Consider the following 23,278-nt stretch of genomic DNA (forward strand, 5'->3'; position numbering starts at 1 on the left):
ATAGAGTATTAAAATAAGGAGTAATATGTGCATTGGCCAAGTATGAATTTAGGTTATTATAAGTATTATTTTATAAGGATAGGGATCATTTATATTTATTAATAATTCAAGGTTTTTAATCAGTTTAAAGTGATTTTTTTACATATTTATTTGCATTTAAATATATATATATATATATATATATATATATATATATATAGATATATACACATTGATTTTATTAAGCTTTTAAAGAAAGATTTTTTTTATTTTGGTTCATTCTGCTTAATTGATTGTTAATTGTGTTAATTTAGGGGGATATATATGTGCACTTTCCACATCTGATGAAGTTTTTTATGAACAAAAATGAATTGTATTTGTGAAGCATTAATGTGCTTTGCGTAACATGTGTTTTGGCTGAATAAATATCCTTTACTGCTATCTAGCTGGCATTCTTCATGTCCCTGTTAAATAAGAACTCTATTAATTTTCTAGATGTCACATTATATGTGGAAAAGGAGAAATGTTAGATATAAACCCTTTAGAAAGGAAACTGTAGTAAATAATTTTCTTTATGCTACTTGTATGCACCCCCCGCATTTATTAGATTCATTACCCTGTGGTGAATTTAGGAGAATTTTTAATATATCGGATAAAACTTTAAGACAAAAATAGTTAAATGAGGTTGAAAAGAGACTTAGAGTGCAAGGTTATACAGCAGCACAAATTAATAATGTCAAAATAAGACCTTTGGAAGGGAAAATATGAAAATATATGATATAGGATGATTTAAAGGGGATGGCGATGAGTATGTTAAGCAGTGTATTGTCCCTTCTCACATAGTTCTGGAGAACATTATTAGGGATTTGTGTCATCTAGTTAGTAATTATGAGGCAGTAGGAAAACTTTTCCTAAACTACTTTTTCTTATGTGAGATGTAATAATTTGAGAGAAATTTTGAATTTTATTCTTAAGCAATGGATTAGATTTTTAGATTCTAAGTGAACATTTGCTTGTGGGCATTGTAAAGTATGTTTCAAAGTCAAAAATCTTACTGAAAATAAGATTAATAGGAGAAAGTTTGTAGCTAATGTTAGGTTTTGTTGCAAGTCCGGGGAGGTGTACATTATTGGATGTAATTGTATGTTTTCTCTTTGGTATGTGGTCCATACAAAACGTAAGGTTAAAGTTGATTGATTTTAAATGGTTGCTTACCTGTATAAAAGCAGTTAAGGTGTCATGTCATATGCTGTGAAGGCGAATAGCCGAGGTACCAGATTGGTGTTAAAAAAGTTGAATGCTTATTGGGCAGCTTGGATTCTTTTTATATATATATATATATATATATATATATATATATATATATATATATATATATATATATATATATATGTATATATATACTATTGGAGTTGTGTTTCATGATGAAAGAAGCAGACATTAACAGGTTTGACAAGAGGGCATATACTTCAACTACCCTTCCCATGAGGGTTATGAATTGCTAATTCCACATGCTGAAGTACTTAGAATCCCTTCAGGACCAAGTTATTACTAAGACAGAGACTGTTACTGGCAAAGCCTCGTCTAAAGAAGATTTCCAGACACCCTTAAAACATGGGTACGATACACAAGATGCATCATGTAGATCAGCTCCCACTGGCTCAGTCATTAGTGGACATATATGGCTCAGGACTCTGCCACCCTCAGACAAGGTCAAGGCAGAGCTACTGACTCATTCATTCACAGACATGCATGGTTCAGGACTTGGCCACTCTCATACAAGGTCAAGCAAAGCTACTGGCTCAGTCATTCGCAGACATGCATAGCTCAAGACTCAGCCACTCTCAGACCAGGTCAAGGCAGAGCTACCAGTGCCCCTCTAGACAAGGAGTTCCTGGTTGGACCCCCAGCTGAAAAGGTGTTTTTGAACAGCTGGACAAAAAAAAGGAAAACGAATTAAAACAATGAAAGGTGTTTTTAACTATCACCTACACCTATGTATAACAGGAATTACCCTTTAAAGCTGTGTCTTTTCCCACCTGACAGGACAAAGGGAGGCCTCTGAGTGCTAAGAAAGCCATACAGTCCAGAAGGTGGCAACTTGAAGAAACACAGAGACCAGGGAGCAATAAAGAGCCCACCCAGCATAGCCCCCTCCCACCTTCTTCTCATATCCTCTGACAAGAAGACTATCCTACATCCTCCAAGAACGGAAAACCATTACCGAAGACCACTGGGGCCTTCAAATCATAGAAAAGGGTACTCCATTCAGTTCAGATAAATTCTTCTTCTCCTATGTATACCAAAGCCATCAGAAGAGCAGGAGAGTCTCTTACCAACTGTCCTGTTAGGCTTGCTACAAGGATCCAGCCAACCCGTTCATCCAGGTCATGAAGGAAATGTTTTTTATTCAAGAATTTTTCTAGTTCCAAGAAAAGAAGGCACCTGGTAGCCTATATTGGGCCTGTCAAGACTAAACAGATTCCTTTATGTTCCAAAATTAAAAATGTTAATTTTACAAAAGTTACTCCCCATGGTATTGCAGGATGCATACATGGCTACTCTAGACCTAAAGGCCGATTACCTTCATGTCCCTATTGCACATTACCAAAGAAAGTACCTATGATCTGTAGCAACAGGCTTGCCCTACCAATTCTGTACTTTGCTGTTCGGTCTGTCTACTGATGCAAGTGTTTTCACCAAGTGCTTAGCTCCAGTAGTAGCCCACTACCAAACCTTAGGAGCCCTCAGGAAAAAAACATAGAACAGTCTCTAAACCAGGGCTGTCTAACTTTGTTGGCTAAGGAGCCACTCACCATGCAGTTCAGGGGGTCACTAAACATACTTGGCAAGGTATTCAGGCCCACATTATCATGTCCAACATGTATCTGTCCATTCAAAACAGTTTGTTGCAGGACATACTGAGGGCCAGATAAAATGCTTTGGCGGGTCAAATTTTGGCCCTAAGACCACCTGTTGGACACCCCCGCTCTAAACACTTTACAGGTTGCAGTGGACTGCTTCCAGAAGGTAGGTTTTACACTAAACCCTCCACAAGTCTCAAACTTCCACATACAAAGATTCTCTTTCTCAGAGTCCTCATAGACTCTGAACAGAAAAAAGCCTTCCTTCCACAGAAAACAAAATGTCTTTTATGACAAACTACAAGATCAGCTTCTTGGCCAAAGCAACACATCTAGGCAAGAGAGTTTATCAAAATCTTGGGATAAGCGATTTCTTGCATGCTTATCGTCCTTGCAAAGCTACATCTGAGAAATCAGCAATGATTCCAAAAACAAACTCATGGGATCAGCATGCTCAGCCCCTGGAGACACTCCCGCCTCTCCTTCCATGCCTAAAAAATGCTACTGTGGTAAAAAGTGCTGTTTTATAGAATCCAGGTGCAAACTTTTCTCTGCTGGAGGCAGACAAGATCATCACTACAGAATAGGCTAGGGGGGCTCCCTTGAAGACTATGAAGGTGCAGGGCATCTGGAAACCAGATCAGTGGAAGCTATGTATCAGCCAAAAAGAGTTGTTAGCTGTCTAGCTAGTCCTGAAAGCCTTTCAACAGAAACTAGCACCAGGAACTTTACAGATTTGGGCAAACATCACCACAGTCATGTGGTAGAAAAACAAACAAGAGGACACCCTTTCCTACCCCTTTTGCAGTCTTGTTATGAAATTTTTGCTGTTAGCAGAAGATGTGAAACTGACTCTTGTAACATTATACATTTTGGGACAGCACAATACATTGGCAGACTCCTTAAGCAGGGATCTTCTGGACCCCAGTGAATGAATGCTGAAAAGGAAGACTTTCCTGAACTTAACCTTACAGTGGGAAAATCCCCCAGTAGATCTTTTGGCGTCCCACCAAAGCAGACAGCAGTCAGAACAGACAGGCCAAGCATGATTCCCATTGCCCCATACTGGCCAAGACAACACTGATTTTCCCCTCCTTTTGACCCTCACTTAAGAAAGATTCCACCCTGTCCCACAGGAGATGGACTTCCTCGGCCAGTTCAAAGGCTCAGTATTCCATCTCAACTGGCCACACTCAAATTTACAGCCTGGGGGATTGGGTTTTAACACCAAAAAAAAAAAAATCAACTATCCCTTTGAGGTGCTAACCATCCTTAAGGAGGCAAGAAAATCCCCCACTAGAAAATCATACCTGGCACAGTGGAAGAGATTCTCCATCTGGTGCCATGCAAAAACACCTGCCCTCCTCAAGGCAGACACCGATTCAGTCCTTCAATGCCTTTTGGATCAGTTCAGCCAGGGTCTTTCTTATTCTAGCATTAAGGTGCTTCTGCCATCTCAGCTTGCCTACCCCATTCACCTCTCATTTGCTCTCGCCCCCATCTGAAGCTATTTCTAAAAAGGGTCATTCACTTGAGGCCACCCTGAAGGAGCCCAGTTCCCACCTGGTATGTCAGCTGTGTGCTTCCAAAACTCATCCTACCTCCCCTTGTACTAGCAGCATCTGCCTCATTAACGACACTCGCTTGGAAGACCACCTTACTTATTGCCATCGCTTCAGTAAGGAGGGTCTCTGAGCTACAAGCTGTTACCTGCAGAAAACCTTTGGCAGCCTTTCACAGGGATCGGGTAACCCTTAGAACGAATCCATCTTTTTTATGCCAAGGTGGTATCAGAACTTTCTCTAAACCAGCCATCTGCAAGTTTTTTTTAAAAACCCTCAGAACAAAGCGGAGCATATCCTTCATTCCCTACATGTACACAGATAGATTAGGTACTACTTAGACAGGCAAAAATCCCAAACAGAGTAGAGCAGCTGCTGGTGGCTTCCACAGAGGAGAAGGGCAGCAGCAAACGTGTCTCCAAACAAACCATGTCCTAGTGGATAGCCAGTTGCATTAGGTTCTGTTGCACTCCTCATGAAAAACCTCAGCTTGGTCATGTGAAGGCTCATTTCAGCAGAGAAAGGGCAGCTACCGCTGCCTTTCTCCAAGGAGTTTCTATACAGGCCATCCAAGCAGCTGCTACCAGGAACTCTGCACACACACCTGTACAAAACACTACCATTTAGACATCCCCTCAAGAGCTAGAGCTGGGATTGCCACAGCCATCCTGCAAAGCCTCATTTCCTAAGGGGCAACAGCTTCTCTTACTGCCCTTCTACTTGCTTCGGGAGTCCTCCCAAGAATCAGTACTGCAGTATCGACTACAAGGCTATAGAACAGTTGTGTGCCACTTACTTTGATTGTAGATATTTGAGTAGATCAGTGTTGCAGTACAAACTCCCACCCTCCAGCCCCTCTATCTGCTGACCTTTTCCTTTCCCCCTTGTTAGGTGCAAGGGAGAGTGGAGACTCCTGAATATATAGATCCTTCACCAACTCCTGTCCTTCCTTGTATAATACTTCTATTATGTCAGACTGCTTGTACTCTGCTTAGACAGACCTGAAGACAGCACTGTTGGACAACCTTCTTATACCCAGTGTTCAGACATCAGTCCCTGGACATCTGTCGGCTAGGAAAACCCAACACTGTACTTCCTCCAAGTTATTTTACTGGGATATTAGTACTTATCTTCTTTCATGTTTCATTTATAATGTTTGTGATCAGATACAATGGATATCATGTAATTACATCAGGTGCCACTTGTACATTGTTTTAAATGTTATTTTGTTTGTGTTTTTCCATTACAGTAAACTGTGCCAAAGATTCTGCAAACTTAAGCTCTTCCAAGCTGGAAGGAGATGCTCCAGATGGCACATTTGCCAATAAAAATGGTCGGCACGTCATCGGCCACATCGACGATTACACTGCCCTGCAACAACAGGTTATGGAAGGCAAAGTGCTGGTGCACAAGATGGAGACACTCATGCAGTCTGCCCTTAACATACCCTTTCTGGAAATCCATGGCACAAAGGTACTACGGAAGAGTTATGTGCACTGTTTGTTGGTGCAAAACACTAGACAAATAGTTGCATATCATCTGTTATGTTGTCAGCTGCATTAAAAAAGAAGTAAAATTGCTCATCAGGAATAGCAAATTGATTGTTCTTTAAGACTTAACAAAATATGTCCCTTTTTTATGTTTTGATTATGACTTGATGTGTTTTCAGTTGTGTCATTTTTTTTAAACTTTTAAATCTTTAAAGTTGAAAACAGCTTTAGTATTACAGCTAATGCTTGTATTTCATAGTAGAAGTGACATGATAACCTGTATTTGTTAACTCGTTCCTTTTGATTTTTTGGAGCATGGAAGGCCCCATTGCTAGACCCATGTTTGGAAGACTAACATCCCACTGGGTGTTCTGTTCACTTCTTTTCTGATGTTGCTTTCAGCTATATTTCTACCCCTGACACCAAAGCAGACTGTCTGCCATTTCTGTGCAGTAGTGACAGTGCTATAATGTTTACTGACATACTGAGAACAAGAAAAACACAGTGTCACCGGCACACCTGAGCTTCTGTTGTGGGCACTTCTCTGGTCTGCTTGCGTCTGAGATGGAAATGAAAGTTTTCATTCAGACTTAACAGTATGGTATTGTTTTTACTGACAATTGCGATGTTTAGGTTTAAATCTTCAAATGTTCACTTTGAAAAACTTGGTGAATTATATGATCACTGAGTCATAACATGTGGAACTGACAAGACCAGAGGAGGACTGAAAGCAAGAAAATTTAAAATTGTAGTTGATTGTCGGAATAGAATGAGATTTAGCAGAACATTTTTCTTCTGAAGCAGTAGGTTAAAGTAATATAAGAAAATAATACTTTTTTTACATGTATTTAGCTAGTTGCATTTGTTAGCTGGGATAGAGCACTGATCCACAGAGGTGGAGGGAATCAAACTGTGGACCACAGGGCGCAGCTCATTAACAGCTCATAGTGTTAGTATTATTAAAAAAGGGATCCAAAATATTTTAAGACATTTGTATGTACAGTACTGTTTGTAAACCAGTCAACGTAATGTAGTTAAGTTGTAATCTTTTCTTTAATTTTATTTATTTGTTAACCAGGTAAACCCACTGAGCTCAAGTATCTCTTTTGGGGTAACCTGTGAGCAGCGTTTGGTTAAGTGACTTGCTGAGACTAACATAAGTAGGCAAATGGAGACAGAGGGAATCAAACCATGGATTACAGAAAGCAGCTTATGGCCTTCATCCACTGCTCAGAGAATAAAAGGTTAAATGAATAGTTTGGCATGTAACTATAAATGATATTATGTAGATGATTCTGGGCAAAACAAATCAGGCAAAAAATTGTTTTCCTTATTTGAATAATGGTAAATAGGGCACATGCTGTGCTGAATCTCATTTGTAGGTCTGATCCAGGAAACAAAGTAGTAGTCCAGAAAAAAACATGCAAAAAACGCACAGCAAGAGTGAAATGAAAACCTGAAGAAGAAAAATCAGAAACACAAACCAGTATAACATGTATGGTATTCTGTAACAAGACACCACGCACACACACACACACACACACACATCCCCTTCGTATACTTGATTGGCCATATCATTGAATTTCATTTTTGCGAGATGAAAATCACGAAAACTAAATAGCGGAATGGCAAATTTTTCTCAGGGCAAGTAAACACCTGCCCAACATGCTATTTTCTGCATTGTACTGCGATCCCGGAGTTGGTATATATAGTTGGGGGGTGTAGGGGGAGTAGCCCCCCACCTAGGTGGGTTTTATTTACTCTGATGTGTGTTTCATTGAAGTTTTGGCAAGTGTTTACTTGCCCTGGAAAATGTTGCGGTTTGGGTATTTAATTTACATGATTTTCATCTTTCGAAAATGAAATTCGATGATATGGCCATTTGAGTATTAGAAGTAGATCCACACACACACACACAACTGTGACTGCTTAGCAATTGTTAAGTGGCAGGGATATTATGGCAGGCTAGCATATTAAAAATGGTTGTGCTTAGCAACACAAAGGAGCTTCAGGAAGTACTCACTGCCATTTGTGATAAACAGATGATGTGAGCGAGGTATTCGAGAAATATTTTACAAAGAGAGATCAACGTGAAATATTTGGGGAAAAAAAGGGTCATATACTTGTTGAGTAAAAAAAGTCTACATATCAAAATAAATACATGAGTAAATAAAAACACTCTCTTGCTAGAGTTTTTTTTTTTCTTAAACAATGAACTTTTCTCTACCTTCAGTGACCTGAGTCGTATTCTTTCAGCTTTTTCCTGGTCAGGAGTCGCCACAGCAGATCATCTGTCTGCTCATGATTGGCAGTGGAGTTTTTACAGTGTCGAGTTGCCAGCCCAACGTTCCACACACACGCACGCACCCATGCCTAGGGCCAATTTAGAGTGTCCAATCCACCTACAGCATGTCTTTGGGATGTTGGAGGAAATTGAAGCCCTCGGAGGAAACCCACGCGACCACAGGGAGGACATGCAGACTCCACACAGAAGGCACCCCAGCCGAGGATCAAACCGGAGAACCTCTTACTGTGAGGCAGCACTAACCACTGCATCACCACGGCCGCCCTGCCTTCAGTACTGATTGTAATGGAACTCCTCTCCCTGTTTGTATACAGGATATATGAGTGGGGGCTTTGTCTGCCACACAAAAGTATAAGTTGTTTTTGTTCTTTTTTAAATGTTTTGCAATTCAGTTTCAATATGTAGAATAGACATCTTAAAAAAGGGATCAGCGAAATGTGGAACAGAAAGTAAAGAAAGTGTGGCAATTGAACAGGTAAGGGGAGAATAAATAGGACAGAAGAAGTTAAACAAACGTAAGATGTAGGCAATGTTAAAATCGAATTTTTACTTAATGGTAAGATATCTCTTTCCTGGAGCATAACTTTGACAGGAGGATCACACAGACTTCATTCCTGTGCCTCACTGAGGCCTAATTTCATGAAATCCATTTGGTCAGGGTGATGACAGAATGGGAAACTTGTTCAATGTGTAATAACTTTCTCCAAGATTTGGTGACTTCACAGTTAATTAAGTTATGAAGACACAGTCAGTACTATGCATAGTGGTGAGGTGAGCTTTGCATTCCTGTAAAAATAAAGCTCAACAAATTGTTGGTTTGATCTAGCAGGATTGAAAACGTGTTTTACTAACAGTCCAGCATTGCTCACCCATACATTTTGAACTACTTAGAACTATGCACATCAAAGCTCATAAAGTCTAGGGTTTTCATGTGCATCTAAAGTTTGACTCCCCCCCCCTAAATAAGAACTGTTCAGGTCACATTGGCTGACTGGGGTTTTCCTGCCTAAGGCTAGTCATTACAGGTGTAGCAGCTCTACTGTGTGCTTTGGGTTTGTCCATACTAGGACTAGACTTGTCCATTCCAGCATATTGTATGACAGCTTGAATGATGTGACAGAATAGGACTGTTCTTCTAACTATGAGGCTGTTTCTCCACTTTATTATCTGAAGTTACCAGACTGTAATATGTATCAAAGAAAGCATTCAAACAGCAAGCTAACTACATCAAAAGGACATCTAGCAGACACTGCGGTATGGTCTTTACCAGTGGCTAGTAAAACAGATGTCTTTTCCACTAACATGCTTTCATAGGTTCATACTAGGCTATCTGCCCTAGGCCATTTTTAAGCCTAGCTAGAGTGTGTTTGGCTTTCACCACCCATTTTAAATTAATTTTGCTATGCCCTTTTTCGAGGTTAGTATACTGTGCCTCTGTCCAACAGTGACACAGAAGTGATACCCGGGGTAAACCTACGATCTCCCATCCACTCATCAAGATTCCTCTTGAAGGGAGTCAATGAGGGACTCTGCCTAACCAGGACTGGGATTTTATTCCAGAGTGAAGGGAGCCTCTGGGTTATGAATCTGTCCCTCCAGCATGTCCTGTTTATTTCAGTGCTGAGGTTCAAGTCTCGATGGGATTTGGATTTTCTGAGGTGCAGCATGTCCAATAATTCCGGGTTGGACATGTCGTTATACGTCAGGCACAGATTGCCTCTGAGCAGGCGGTATGCCACTGAGTAGAGCTGGAGTTTCTTTAACTGGGCAGCATATGGCATCTGTTTGAGCCCTATGATCCTCTTGGTGAGGTACTTTTGGGGTCTTTCCAGTTGCTGCAGGTGTCTGGTAAGGTACATCCCAAAAGGGGCATTGTACTCAATTATGGGCCTGATGAGGGATGAGTAAAGAGGCACGATGACCTCCCCTGATCTAGATGTGAATCCCTTCATGATTAGGTGGGCTATATAAAATGTTTTTCTAACCACTTTGGCCACGTGGTTGTCAAATGAGAGATTGCTATCAACTTGGGTCCCCAAGTCCCTAATTACTTCTTCTGTACTTAATGGATTAGCACCTATGTGGTAATTTGTGGACACTGTTTTTGCCAAAGGGGATGACTATACACTTTTTGGCGTTTAGCTTGAGGCCATGGCTCTGGCACCAGTTGTCTGTTTCTATGAGGCCCTTTTGGAGGATGCTTGTGTCAGCTGGAGAGTCGATTATGGCACCCAGTTTGCAGTCATCTGCGAACTTAGTCAGCCACAGTCCTTCCGTGTTGGCCTGTACCTCCGAGAAATATATACTGAACAAGAGAGGTCCCAGGACTGAGCCTTGGGGGATGCCACTTGTAATTGGTTTGGAGTCTGACATGGCTCCAGCAATTCTAACCATGTGGGTTCTGTCCTTGAGCCAGTTTGCAACCCATCTAGTGACAATAGGGGTTTATATTTAAGCTGGTGAGCTTATCTATAATGCCCGAGTGGGGTATTGTATCGAAGGCTTTTGCGAGGTCCAGGTAGGCTGTGTGGACCACCTTCCCCTCGTCAATGGCCTTGGTGACTGTTTCAAAGAAATCAACCAGGTTTAAGAGGCAGGATCTGCCCTTAACAAAGCCGAACTGGGTAGGATCCAGTGTCTGTAGGTCCCCAATATCTTTATTTACGAGGTCCATGATGATCCTTTCCATAGCTTTGCAGACCAAGCTAGTCAGGCTTATGGGGCGATAGTTTCCAGGATCCGTTGAGGCACCACCTTTGTGGAGAGGGACCACTGTTGCTGTACGCCACTCTTTGGGTACATATCCTGTAGTAAGGCTGAGATTGAACAGTAGTTTTATGTTTGGGTTAAGGTCTTCTTGGAGTTCATGTAGGACGCAGCCTGGGACACCATCTGGTCCCATTGATACTGTGTTTTTTGCTTTGGAGAGGACAGCTCCTACCTGAGCATCTGAGATGTCAGGGGGGGGGGGGCCAGCACTCTGCTGGGATAAATATTTGCCCTTTTGGTGGGGGGGGGGGGTTGCGCTGAAACTGTCAGCTAGGATGTTGGCAATGTCTGTGGGTTCGGTGTATTTTTTGTCATTTTTGACTAATTCTGAGCATATCTGGGAATTCCCACCCAGGTTCCTAACATAACTAAAGAAAGACTTGTGATTATCCTTAGTGTCCTGTGCAATTTTTCTCTCGAAGATGGCCTTAGACGATTTTATGAGTGCCCATAGTTTTTTGCTAATACTGATCAGAGGTGCCTTCCCTTTTTGGGATTTTGCTCTATCATGTAGTAGCTTCCTCCCTCTGTTGTATAGTTTGTTTATGGCTGGGGTCCACCAGACAGGACGTCTGCCTTTGGAGGATTGTGTCTTAGTTTTATTTGGAATTGCATGATCCATGCATTCCTGAAGGTGTTCATAGAATGCGTTTAAAAAGGATTCTGCGGTCTGGGCCATATTTTTCACAGGCCTGGGGGCTTTGAAGTATTCCACCTCTGTTTTGAGGAGTGTGAAATTTGCTTTAGAGAAATTTTTTACTGTGGTTTTCAGGGCAGGGGGTGGAGTTGGGATGTGAATATCCAGTGAGATTAGTTTATGGTCTGATCTTACCAGTGAGGGATACACTTCTGGTCTGGAGCATAGAGTCCCCATGTTGGTGATGATCAGGTCCAGTATGTTTTCCCCTCTTGTGGGAGTGGTAGCAAGTTGTTCCATAGCATTTGAGTTTATAAATTCTAGAAACCTTTGGGCTAGGGTGTTGGAGCTAGAGTAATGCTCCCAGTCTATGTTTGGGTAGTTGAATTTTACTGATATTTCTGCATTTTCTAGTAAAAGGAATATGACTGTTTACTAGCCAGAGTGCTAATTACAGCACTTGAAATGTAATCTGGTCTCAGATTATTGCATTACTGCATTGCAGGACAGGAATTTGAACCTTTGAACAGTGTTCATGTGTGTCTGTGTGTGAGTACTATCAAATCAATGACTCTTGATGGACTATGAATAGTTGCCCAACCCACCCACAGAGAATTTATGACAGGGGTATGAAAATAAATTGCTAGGCTGTTCTTCTGGCTTACCTGTGTGCCATCAGGCTAACTTTGAATAATAAAGTATGTAAGTGTTTATGTTTAGGAGGTAGAGAACAGTTCTTCAGCAGGGTCTGAAGGACATCTGGTGGTCTTTAACAATCCAGCTGTAAGCACCCATATCATAGCTTCAGCTGCAGCAGATGACAGGAACGAAAGAAAGACAGTTTCTTTTGTTAGCAAGGAAGAGTACCCTAAAGTAAGTCCGACTCACTGTTTAACTTCTGCATGAAGTTCCTAGACCAGTAATATAATAGAAGCAATAAGAATCTAATTTGGATGGTGCTTTATGAGTAATGCAGTGAGATCACTAGGATGACATCATCGACACTTAGGGATTAAGGAAGAGGGGACTCCCCTTCAAATGCCTGACTGTTTCATTCTTATCTGCTTGTTAGTGCTTACAAGATGTAAAGACAGTATTGAATACAGACATAGTGCTTTGTACATATTGTTCAAATAAAACAATTTGCTGTAAGCAGTAGTGTGCTGTGCCATTTGTATATTATGGGATGTTTGATGACCTGTTTCATGGATTTGATATATGGCCGACGGCTACATTTTTTTCTGATCTAACAGGGCCTCGATTATGGGAAGATAAAGCAGCTTTTTGCTAATACAAACACACTAGGACAGATCTTGAAAGAAGCCTCCTCTCTCCTGAAGATGTTCTGGAGGGCAGCTCTTCCCAGTATAAGCAGCTCCACTCAGCACCTGAAAAAGGTATCTAATTAAACGTAAATAATATAACAGGAGATAATGAATGCTGTGAATGTTCTGTACTATAGAAATCATTCAGGATATCAGTCAAATTAAATCTGAAGAAAACATGTTCAGTCCTAAACATTATGCCAACATACCTTCTATGAATAAGTGTGATAATTTGCATGTTACTGTGCACATTTTAAGTTATTACTTCCTTGTACTGTGATCATGTATGTAGGAGGTTGAAACACTGCAGCTGCACAGTTAAACTGAAGTAAAAAAAACTGCACACAGTTGTTTTCCATTCCTGGTGCCACTATTTATTGTCTGCAGAGATGGCATCAGCCTTTCTTTAGGGCATACAGTATAGTACATTGTCTCCTGTGTAGTCAGTCATTTGCTTGGCCTGTTTTGCAGATGTCTAAACATCTCCTTTTGCCAACTTACTATCAGTCAGTGCAAAACCCTGTGCAAAACTTTTTATGTTTAACATATTTTAGATTAAAAATGGTAATTTGATGATTTTGCCAAAGGACTGGGCCATGGTATCCCTAACAAGTAGTGTAATGAACTCAAGGGTCACAGTACTTTAGATGTAAAAAGACGTATCCCCCATACAGAACCCCTTCCATGACCAAATTTAAAAAGCATCTTCTTTTCAGCTTTAGCCAAATGTTCATTAGCAAAACTGTATTTAATCATCGTCCTTTCTCTATCCACTTTTACCATCAGTGTCCATTACGCTGAATCTCATCTATCCACATGTTCCTTCTGTCCTGCCTTCAAAATGCTCTGTTATTTCAAATACTGAAGCATAGTTGGTAGGTGTTTTTGCACTTGACTGTTTTCTAGATGTTCCTATAAAACTGAAATTTCCCTTCATTGAGACCCCTTATTTCTTGTTTGGCAATGTACTGCCCCCTTCCTGTGTCCAGATTACAGGGTTTGTTCCATTCATTGAGACCCCTTATTTCTTGTTTGGTAATGTACTGCTCCCTTGCTGTGTCCAGGTTACAGGGTTTTTTCCCTTCATTGAAACCCCCTATTTCTTGTTTGGTAATGTACTGCTCCCTTCCTGTGTCCAGGTTACAGGGTTTGTTCCCTTCATTGAGACCCCTTATTTCTTGTTTGATAATGTACTGCCCCCTTCCTGTGTCCAGGTTAAAGGGTTTGCTCCCTTCATTGAGACCCCTTATTTCTTGTTTGGTAATGTACTGCCCCTTCCTGTGTCCAGGTTACAGGGTTTGTTGCCTTCATTGAGACCCCTTATTTCTTGTTTGATAATGTACTGATCCCTTCCTGTGTCCAGGTTACAGGGTTTGTTCCCTTCATTGAGACCCCTTATTTCTTGTTTGGTAATGTACTGCTCCCTTGTTGTGCCCAGGTTACAGGGTTTGTTGCCTTCATCGAGACCCCTTATTTCTTGTTTGATAATGTACTGATCCCTTCCTGTGTCCAGGTTACAGGGTTTGTTCCCTTCATTGAGACCCCTTATTTCTTGTTTGGTAATGTACTGCTCCCTTCCTGTGTCCAGGTTACAGGGTTTGTTCCCTTCATTGAGACCCCTTATTTCTTGTTTGGTAATGTACTGCTCCCTTGTTGTGCCCAGGTTAAAGGGTTTGTTCCCTTCATTGAGACCCCTTATTTCTTGTTTGGTAATGTACTGCTCCCTTGCTGTATCCAGGTTACAGGGTTTGTTCCCTTCATTCAGACCCCTTATTTCTTGTTTGATATGTACTGCTCCCTTGCTGTATTCAGGTTACAGGGTTTGTTCCCTTCATTGAGACCCCATATTTCTTGTTTGATGATGTATTGCTCCCTTGCTGTGTCCAGGTTACAGGATTTGTTCCCTTCATTGAGACCCCTTATTTCTTGTTTGATAATTTACTGCTTCCTTCCTTTGTCCAGGTTACAGGGTTTGTTCCCTTCATTGAGACCCCTTATTTCTTGTTTGATGATGTATTGCTCCCTTGCTGTGTCCAGGTTACAGGGTTTGTTCCCTTCATTGAGACCCCTTATTTCTTGTTTGATAATGTACTGCTCCCTTGTTGTGCCCAGGTTAAAGGGTTTGTTCCCTTCATTGAGACCCCTTATTTCTTGTTTGATAATTTACTGCTTCCTTCCTTTGTCCAGGTTACAGGGTTTGTTCCCTTCATTGAGACCCCTTATTTCTTGTTTGATGATGTATTGCTCCCTTGCTGTGTCCAGGTTACAGGGTTTGTTCCCTTCATTGAGACCCCTTATTTCTTGTTTCATAGTGTACTGCTCCCTTGTTGTGCCCAGGTTAAAGAGTTTGTTCCCTTCATTGAGACCCCTTATTTATTGTTTGATAATGTACTGCTCCCTTCCTATGTCCAGGTTAAAGGGTTTGTTCCCTTCAGTGAGACCCCTTATTGCCTGTTTGGTGATGTTTTGCTCCCTTCCTGTGTCCAGGTTACAGGGTTTGTTCCCTTCACTGAAACCCCTTATTTCTTGTTTGGTAATGTACTGCTCCCTTCCTGTGTCCAGGTTAAAGGGTTTGTTCCCCTTCATTGAGACCCATTATTGCCTGTTTGGTGATGTTTTGCTCCCTTCCTGTGTCCAGGTTACAGGGTTTGTTCCCTTCACTGAAACCCCTTATTTCTTGTTTGGTAATGTACTGCTCCCTTCCTATGTCTAGGTTACAGGGTTTGTTCCCTTCATTGACACCCCTTATTTCTTGTTTGATAATGTACTGTTCATTTGCTGTGTCCAGGTTACAGGGTTTGTTCCCTTCATTCAGACCCCTTATTTCTTGTTTGATATGTACTGCTCCCTTGCTGTATTCAGGTTACAGGGTTTGTTCCCTTCATTGAGACCCCATATTTTTTGTTTGATGATGTATTGCTGCCTTGCTGTGTCCAGGTTACAGGGTTTGTCCCCTTCATTCAGACCCCTTATTTCTTGTTTGATAATGTACTGGTCATTTGCTGTGTCCAGGTTACAGGGTTTGTTCCCTTCATTCAGACCCCTTATTTCTTGTTTGATATGTACTGCTCCCTTGCTGTATTCAGGTTACAGGGTTTGTTCCCTTCATTGAGACCCCATATTTCTTGTTTGATGATGTATTGCTCCCTTGCTGTGTCCAGGTTACAGGGTTTGTTCCCTTCATTCAGACCACTTATTTCTTGTTTGATAATGTACTGCTCCCTTCCTGTGTCCAGGTTACAGGGTTTGTTCCCTTCATTCAGACCCCTTATTTCTTGTTTGATAATGTACTGCTCCCTTGTTGTGCCCAGGTTAAAGGGTTTGTTCCCTTCATTGAGACCCCTTATTTCTTGTTTGATAATTTACTGCTTCCTTCCTTTGTCCAGGTTACAGGGTTTGTTCCCTTCATTGAGACCCCTTATTTCTTGTTTGATGATGTATTGCTCCCTTGCTGTGTCCAGGTTACAGGGTTTGTTCCCTTCATTGAGACCCCTTATTTCTTGTTTGATAATGTACTGCTCCCTTGTTGTGCCCAGGTTAAAGGGTTTGTTCCCTTCATTGAGACCCCTTATTTCTTGTTTGATAATGTACTGCTCCCTTCCTGTGTCCAGGTTAAAGGGTTTGTTCCCTTCACTGAGACCCCTTATTTCTTGTTTGGTAATGTACTGCTCCCTTCCTATGTCTAGGTTACAGGGTTTGTTCCCTTCACTGAGACCCCTTATTTCTTGTTTGGTAATGTACTGCTCCCTTCCTATGTCTAGGTTACAGGGTTTGTTCCCTTCATTGACACCCCTTATTGCCTGTTTGGTGATGTTTTTCTCCCTTCCTGTGTCCAGGTTACAGGGTTTGTTCCCTTCACTGAGACCCTTTATTTCTTGTTTGATAATGTTTTGCTCCCTTGCAGTGTCTTGGTTACAGGGTTTGATTGTCTGGAAGTTAATGCAGAAGACTAGAGCTCTCAGCTGTTAATGAGCTACTTATTTCCTCTGCCCAGAGTACAGGGTTTGATTCCTTCTGCTGTCATTTGTCTGCTGTGTGACTGTGAGCAAGTCATTAAACCAGAAAGTGCTCCTTTGTCACCCCTGAAAAGGAACAATTTGTGTAGCTGACTTACCCAGTCAGCAAATAGGTAAAATAAAATATGCACCCATTATCTTTGTATGTGACAATTTTCCAAATCATTCTAGACCGTGAAGTAATCATATTCAAAAAACATCATTGTACTCATGTTTTTCTGTTTCATATTTCATAAACCTGTCATTTTCTTACTATTTTCAACATTAATTGTTAAATGTTCACATACTTATTTTAAGAGCTTACATTTGGATGACTGAAATGTCCAGAAATAATATCCCCTTACTTAAATTCATTTGCCTGCTTCCAGTCCAGCTGAATGGCAAAGTAGGGGTCACTTACTGAAATCCATAAAAAACAATGAAGCAACATTAGCAACTGCATAGTCTCCTAATTAACCCATAATTTATGCATTCCCAATTGCCATTTATTTTCCCTTAAGAAATTCAACATTTCTAATTTTTTTTTATTTCTTACCAATTCAATTAAAGCACAGTCTGTCCTTTAGTTTAAAACAAAAAGTGTTCTCCCCAGCACCTTCCACTCCCATTTGATTCATGCATATAGCCAACATGATTTCCTCTACAAGTCTTTTCTCCCTTAACTCTGAAGTTCCTTTATGCCACTTAGAAGATTAAAACTCTGTTGTGCAGTCACCCTATTTTATCCTAAATGATTTCTTATCTTACTTGTGTCTAAACTCACATCTTATGACCTGACTGTAACAGCAGACCCCTTCTCTATTATCTAATCTTTAAAACTTCTGTATAATTTTCCACTCATAGAGCCATATAATAAAGTGCTTCCTTGCAGCACCACCTAATACCATTCTATCTTTAACTCAAAACCTTTTTAAACATTACATTTAATGATAGCCCTTTTATATTTATTTCTGTTTTCACTTTGAACTCCCCATCCTAGCCTAAATTCATTACCTAAAACATGCAATACATCATTACATCCTTCAGTAATCTCCATTTAACACTCAGATCTGCCTCTAGTTTGCAACTTGTTTCTGTCCGTATACACCCCAGATGTCCTGCACAGTAGCATGGCTTCTTAGAACCACTCTTTGTACCATATATTAAAACCACTGATCTTAGAACCACTCTTTGTACCATATATTAAAACCACTGATCTTTATCCAGTTCCGTTGACCCTAAGGATTAGTGACATCAAAAAGGCAGTAGTTTCTCCTAGTCTGTACCTTTCTGTTCTTTAAATAATTTCTTGAATATCTATATTGTGCCATTTAAAAAAATCCATGCCTATAACAAATGACAAAATATGAACCATCGCAATTTTTCTTTACCAGCATCTTCAGAAAATCTGGTCTGTCTAATGTTGGCTTAGGTAATAGTTTCCACCCACACCAACCTTCTGTTGTGAGCTCTGTCTCCTATCTCCTCTCTCCCGGCTGTTTCATCTCTGACTGTAACCAGTCCTGTGCTTTGCCTGCCAGGCACACCATTCATTATAGCAGGATCTTGCCCATACATTGCTTTATTCCTGACGTTCTCACCCTCATCCCTTTACAGCCCTTTTGTCACTTATAATTGTAGTTTTGCTGTTGGATCTAGGTTTCCAATATCATTACTAATCCATAGAATCTGTCTTCCACAAACATTCCATTTATTTATTTGTTTTAATTTGTGTTCGTTTCAGCAGGTGGCTGCACTAGACCACAAGGGGGTACCCTTTCAGCCACAACCTAGGTGTAAATAATTAGATGTCAGAATCTCACTGAGGCCATTTAGTGAAAAAAAGTACAATGAAATACTGGAATGTTTAGTGTGATACTGTATTTGGCCTGTACAATATAATCTACATGAATTAGTTTTGTTTAATGTTATCTGTTACATTGCTAGTTTGTTTTAATATAGTTAGCTGCATTTATTGCCACATATTTGTAGTAATGCATTTATGCAAACCTCATTCATATTGTTTTCGTATTTCTGCACAATTTACTGTTCACATTGTATTCCAATTTCTCCTAAGCTGAACTTGAATGTGGTCCATGAGGGTCACTGTTGTTGTTGGTTAACAAATGGTAAATATACTTAATCTCACAATAAAAAAAAGAATTGTAATTGTGTAGCCTTACACTGGTGTAACTTGATGTAGATGTCTATCACCTTAAATGATATAAAACCTTTAGTAAATACTATGAACTCCAAATCCACAGAAGCAGTAACAAACACTGCATAGCTTAACAGTTTAGAAGCTCCTGACAAACCCAGTGCCAAAGTAGGAAATAAGGGTGGGGGCTCAGATGAGTTTGAGCTTTGTACTAATTACATGTACTTCACAGATCTGAACACAAAATAAGAAACAGGCATAAAACATTTTGAAAATGTAGCTGCATCGTTTAACGTCTCGTTTATGCTGCCGGGTGTTTTAATGTATTTGACTGCATGTAGTATCTGAAAAGGGTCTTTTAACATCAGTACACATAACTAGTAAAGCAATGAGTAGTCTGAATAAATAATTACAATGCCAGTTTTAGTCATGATGGTTGAATTGTTGTTTATCCTAGGAGAAGACAATGAAAGAAGAGATCCACACACTGCGGCACAAACTGGCGGAAATGGAGAGCCTGCTACATAACGCTACAGAACGTCTCAGTGCCACCAACCAAGTAAAGGAGAGCATGGAACAGTTCATTGTGGGCCAGTGTAAGCACTTACATTTTAAACATTTCACTTTATACAAGTGAAGTTCCCAACTTGTTCCTGTACAAACAAGTGGTAACACTTTCCCTTCCTTTTTTTAGACTTTCACTTCAACTATCTTTACTACAGTGGTTCCTAATAATGATCTGCTGCAGATTCCTTGTAAAACTGGGATATTTAAAAGAAGAATGCCTGTTTTATTTAATCATTATATGGCACATTCCTGAAGTGTTTTGTCCTCTGAACAGGTCCGCTCTGTGATATTGGCACTCACAATAGCTGTGTGGTAACCATCCGGTAATATCTGATTCCCTCTCCTTGCTGCCTTCCCTCAGTGCAGCATAGTACACCATCAAGCAGGGATCTATGTCACCCACAGTTACTGCGGAGACCAGTACAGGTGTCCTTGCTGCCTTCCCTCAGTGCAGCATAGTACACCATCAAGCAGGGATCTATCTCACCCACAGTTACTGCGGAGACCAGTACAGGTGTCCTTGCTGCCTTCCCTCAGTGCAGTATAGTACACCATCAAGCAGGGATCTATCTCACCCACAGTTACTGCGGAGACCAGTACAGGTGTCCTTGCTGCCTTCCCTCAGTGCAGTATAGTACACCATCAAGCAGGGATCTATCTCACCCACAGTTACTGCGGAGACCAGTACAGGTGTCCTTGCTGCCTTCCCTCAGTGCAGTATAGTACACCATCAAGCAGGGATCTATCTCACCCACAGTTACTGCGGAGACCAGTACAGGTGTCCTTGCTGCCTTCCCTCAGTGCAGTATAGTACACCATCAAGCAGGGATCTATCTCACCCACAGTTACTGCGGAGACCAGTACAGGTGTCCTTGCTGCCTTCCCTCAGTGCAGCATAGTACACCATCAAGCAGGGATCTATCTCACCCACAGTTACTGCGGAGACCAGTACAGGTGTCCTTGCTGCCTTCCCTCAGTGCAGCATAGTACACCATCAAGCAGGGATCTATCTCACCCACAGTTACTGCGAAGACCAGTACAGGTGTCCTTGCTGCCTTCCCTCACTGCAGCATAGTACACCATCAAGCAGGGATCTATCTCACCCACAGTTACTGCGGAGACCAGTACAGGTGTCCTTGCTGCCTTCCCTCACTGCAGCATAGTACACCATCAGGCAGGGATCTACCTCACCCAGAGTTACTGCGAAGACCAGTACAGGTGTCCTTGCTGCCTTCCCTCACTGCAGCATAGTACACTATCAAGCAGGGATCTATCTCACCCACAGTTACTGCGGAGACCAGTACAGGTGTCCTTGCTGCCTTCCCTCAGTGCAGCATAGTACACCATCAAGCAGGGATCTATCTCACCCACATAACTTGTCCTTTTCCTTCAGCATACTTTCTTCTCTAGAAAATGAAATAGTGTGATCCCACAGAAAAATAAAGCCTGCTTTTACGTGTGTGTGTGTGTGTGTGTGTGTGTGTGTGTGTGTGTGTGTGTGTGTGTGTGTGTGTGTGTGTGTGACATTTCTATGTTGCTTAGCCTCTTCAATACACACCATATGCTTAGTCTTCCTGAAATTTCGTGTTACAGTCATAGAAATTTACATCACTGGCTCCTGTAGCCTACTGCTCATTAAATGTTACATTTCTGGCCTGAAAAAAAAAACACGTTCTAATATATTTAAAGTCCTATCTTATTTCCTGCCTACCAGGACTATAAAATATACTTAGTCTCTGAAGATGCTAGTTTACTGAAATCTTGGTTGCCTTTGACATCAAGAAAACTGTTGCTGTACAGAGTTAAGACAAGTGTTTTTGTCACAGCTGAGTAGGCAGTGCAGGTCAAGAAAGACAGGAAGCTTGACATCTCTGACCATACCTTGTCCCAAATTTTTGTCTCATGTTTTTGCCCCATCCCTTGTAAAATGTTTGACTGTCGATAAATCATTAAGGATTAGGTAGTGGATGAATCATACATGGATGCCCCATTGGACAACAAACATTCTTCAAGAGGTTATTAATATACAGGTATCACCTGGTGAAAAACAAGTGTGCTGCTTCATGTTAGCATATTAAGCTGCCGTGATGTACAGATTGAAAAAAAATCAAACAGCCAGCATTTTTTAAACTTTTTAAATACGGCTTTGTTGTTTAGCAAGAGGAAAATAAAATTGTAAATAAGGAAAAAAGTGATGTGTGCGTTTGAGAGAGAGAGAGAAAGATTCAGCAAGCAAGGGAGAGAGAGAAAGAGATTGAGCCAGAAGGTCAGTGCACATCTCTCAACGAATTTAATCAAGAATTCTGGATAAAGTTAAGAACAGACCTAAAGTCAGGGACAGATTTTTAAATGTAACCCTTATCAACACACATTTTCTCTGCAATAAAAATGTGAAACTATAATGTTTGACTTTCGACTGACAGTAAATGTCACTAATTTATCAGAAAATTAAAACATTATCAAGGGACAGAACAAACTTAGGATCAGCTGAGACACATAAGAGGGTTCCAGTACGTTGCACTGTACAAACTTTTTCATTCATTTCTTCACAAATATCTGAAGTGTACTCAATCAACAACTGTTTCTAGACGTGTGCACGTGTATATCTGCATGTTTGTGCATCTGTCTGCCTGTGCCTATGCGTATGTGCATGTATGTACATTAAATACTTGCATAACTTATGTTTTAGATGTAATATACTTTCTCAAATAACAATTACATGTGCCACAGCAAGTTTGAAACATTAGGCGGAATTAATTTTATGTCAAATATATTAAAAATGTGTACACTAATTAAAAAAGTAAATGCACAACAATTCAAGTGACAGCCCCTTTTGTAAGCATGATAATACCCTCCAGGTTTAGTGTAATCAGGAAGTAATGGACCTTATAGCCGCGGTGATGCAGCGGTTAGCATTGTCACCTCTCAGCAAGAGGTTCTCCCATTCGATTCTCAGCTGGAGCACCTTCTGTGTGGAGTTTGCATGTCCTACCCCATGATCGAGTGACACTAAAGACATGCAGGTACGTGCAAGCATGAATGGGTATGCCTTCTTTGAAGGCTGGGCATCAGGCTGGCAACTCAGCACCGTCTAAATCCACCGCCAATCATGAGCGGACCGGAGTTCCGCTGTGGCAACCCCTAACCTGGACAAGCCCAAAGACTTTTTTTTTGGAAATAATGGACCTTCCAGGGAAGTGAGGCTATCCATCTGCCTGTGATGTTGGGTGGTCCATTATTTCTCCAAAAACGCCCACCATGATGGGCATTATTCCTTGCTCATAGTCAATAAATAATGCTAGACATTAGAGTTTTCATGCTTCTTAATAGGTTCATAGGTACATAGGTAAGTACTAGGCTAGCTGCCCTTGAGGACCATTTTAAGCCTAGCCATTTTCCCTTTTTGTGCCTATCCCATTTGGTTAGAGATTGACCTTACCCATCCCATGGTCGATAATTATATACTGTTCAAAAATGCGTGTTGATGCAAAAGCTGTTCTACTAACTTTGTAAGTGAATCAAAGTACTGTTTAAAATTGTCCATAGTTTTGTGACTTTTTCCCCCCATTAGTTTTGGCTTTGTCCCCAGTTTTGAGCAAACAAGTTGAGAGTTATGCCTCTGCTTGT

At 40.9% G+C, this 23,278-nt stretch overlaps 1 protein-coding gene across 7 annotated transcripts in view; it reads left to right on the top strand.

Moving 5' to 3' along the window:
- The window catches only part of LOC122813133 (phosphodiesterase 4D interacting protein), a 1,898,306-nt gene that overhangs the window by 1,856,868 nt on the left and 18,160 nt on the right, over positions 1-23,278 (top strand). For all 7 annotated transcript variants that reach the window (XM_044085281.1, XM_044085280.1, XM_044085276.1 and 4 more), the window contains 3 exons: positions 5,655-5,878; positions 12,860-13,003; positions 19,542-19,680. In XM_044085281.1, coding sequence (XP_043941216.1) covers positions 5,655-5,878; positions 12,860-13,003; positions 19,542-19,680 — 507 coding nt within the window. The remainder of the gene's footprint in view (positions 1-5,654; positions 5,879-12,859; positions 13,004-19,541; positions 19,681-23,278) is intronic.

This window comes from Protopterus annectens, chromosome 10.part0 (genome assembly GCF_019279795.1).
Source record: "Protopterus annectens isolate FY-2018-M chromosome 10.part0, PAN1.0, whole genome shotgun sequence".
Taxonomy (NCBI): domain Eukaryota; kingdom Metazoa; phylum Chordata; order Ceratodontiformes; family Protopteridae; genus Protopterus; species Protopterus annectens.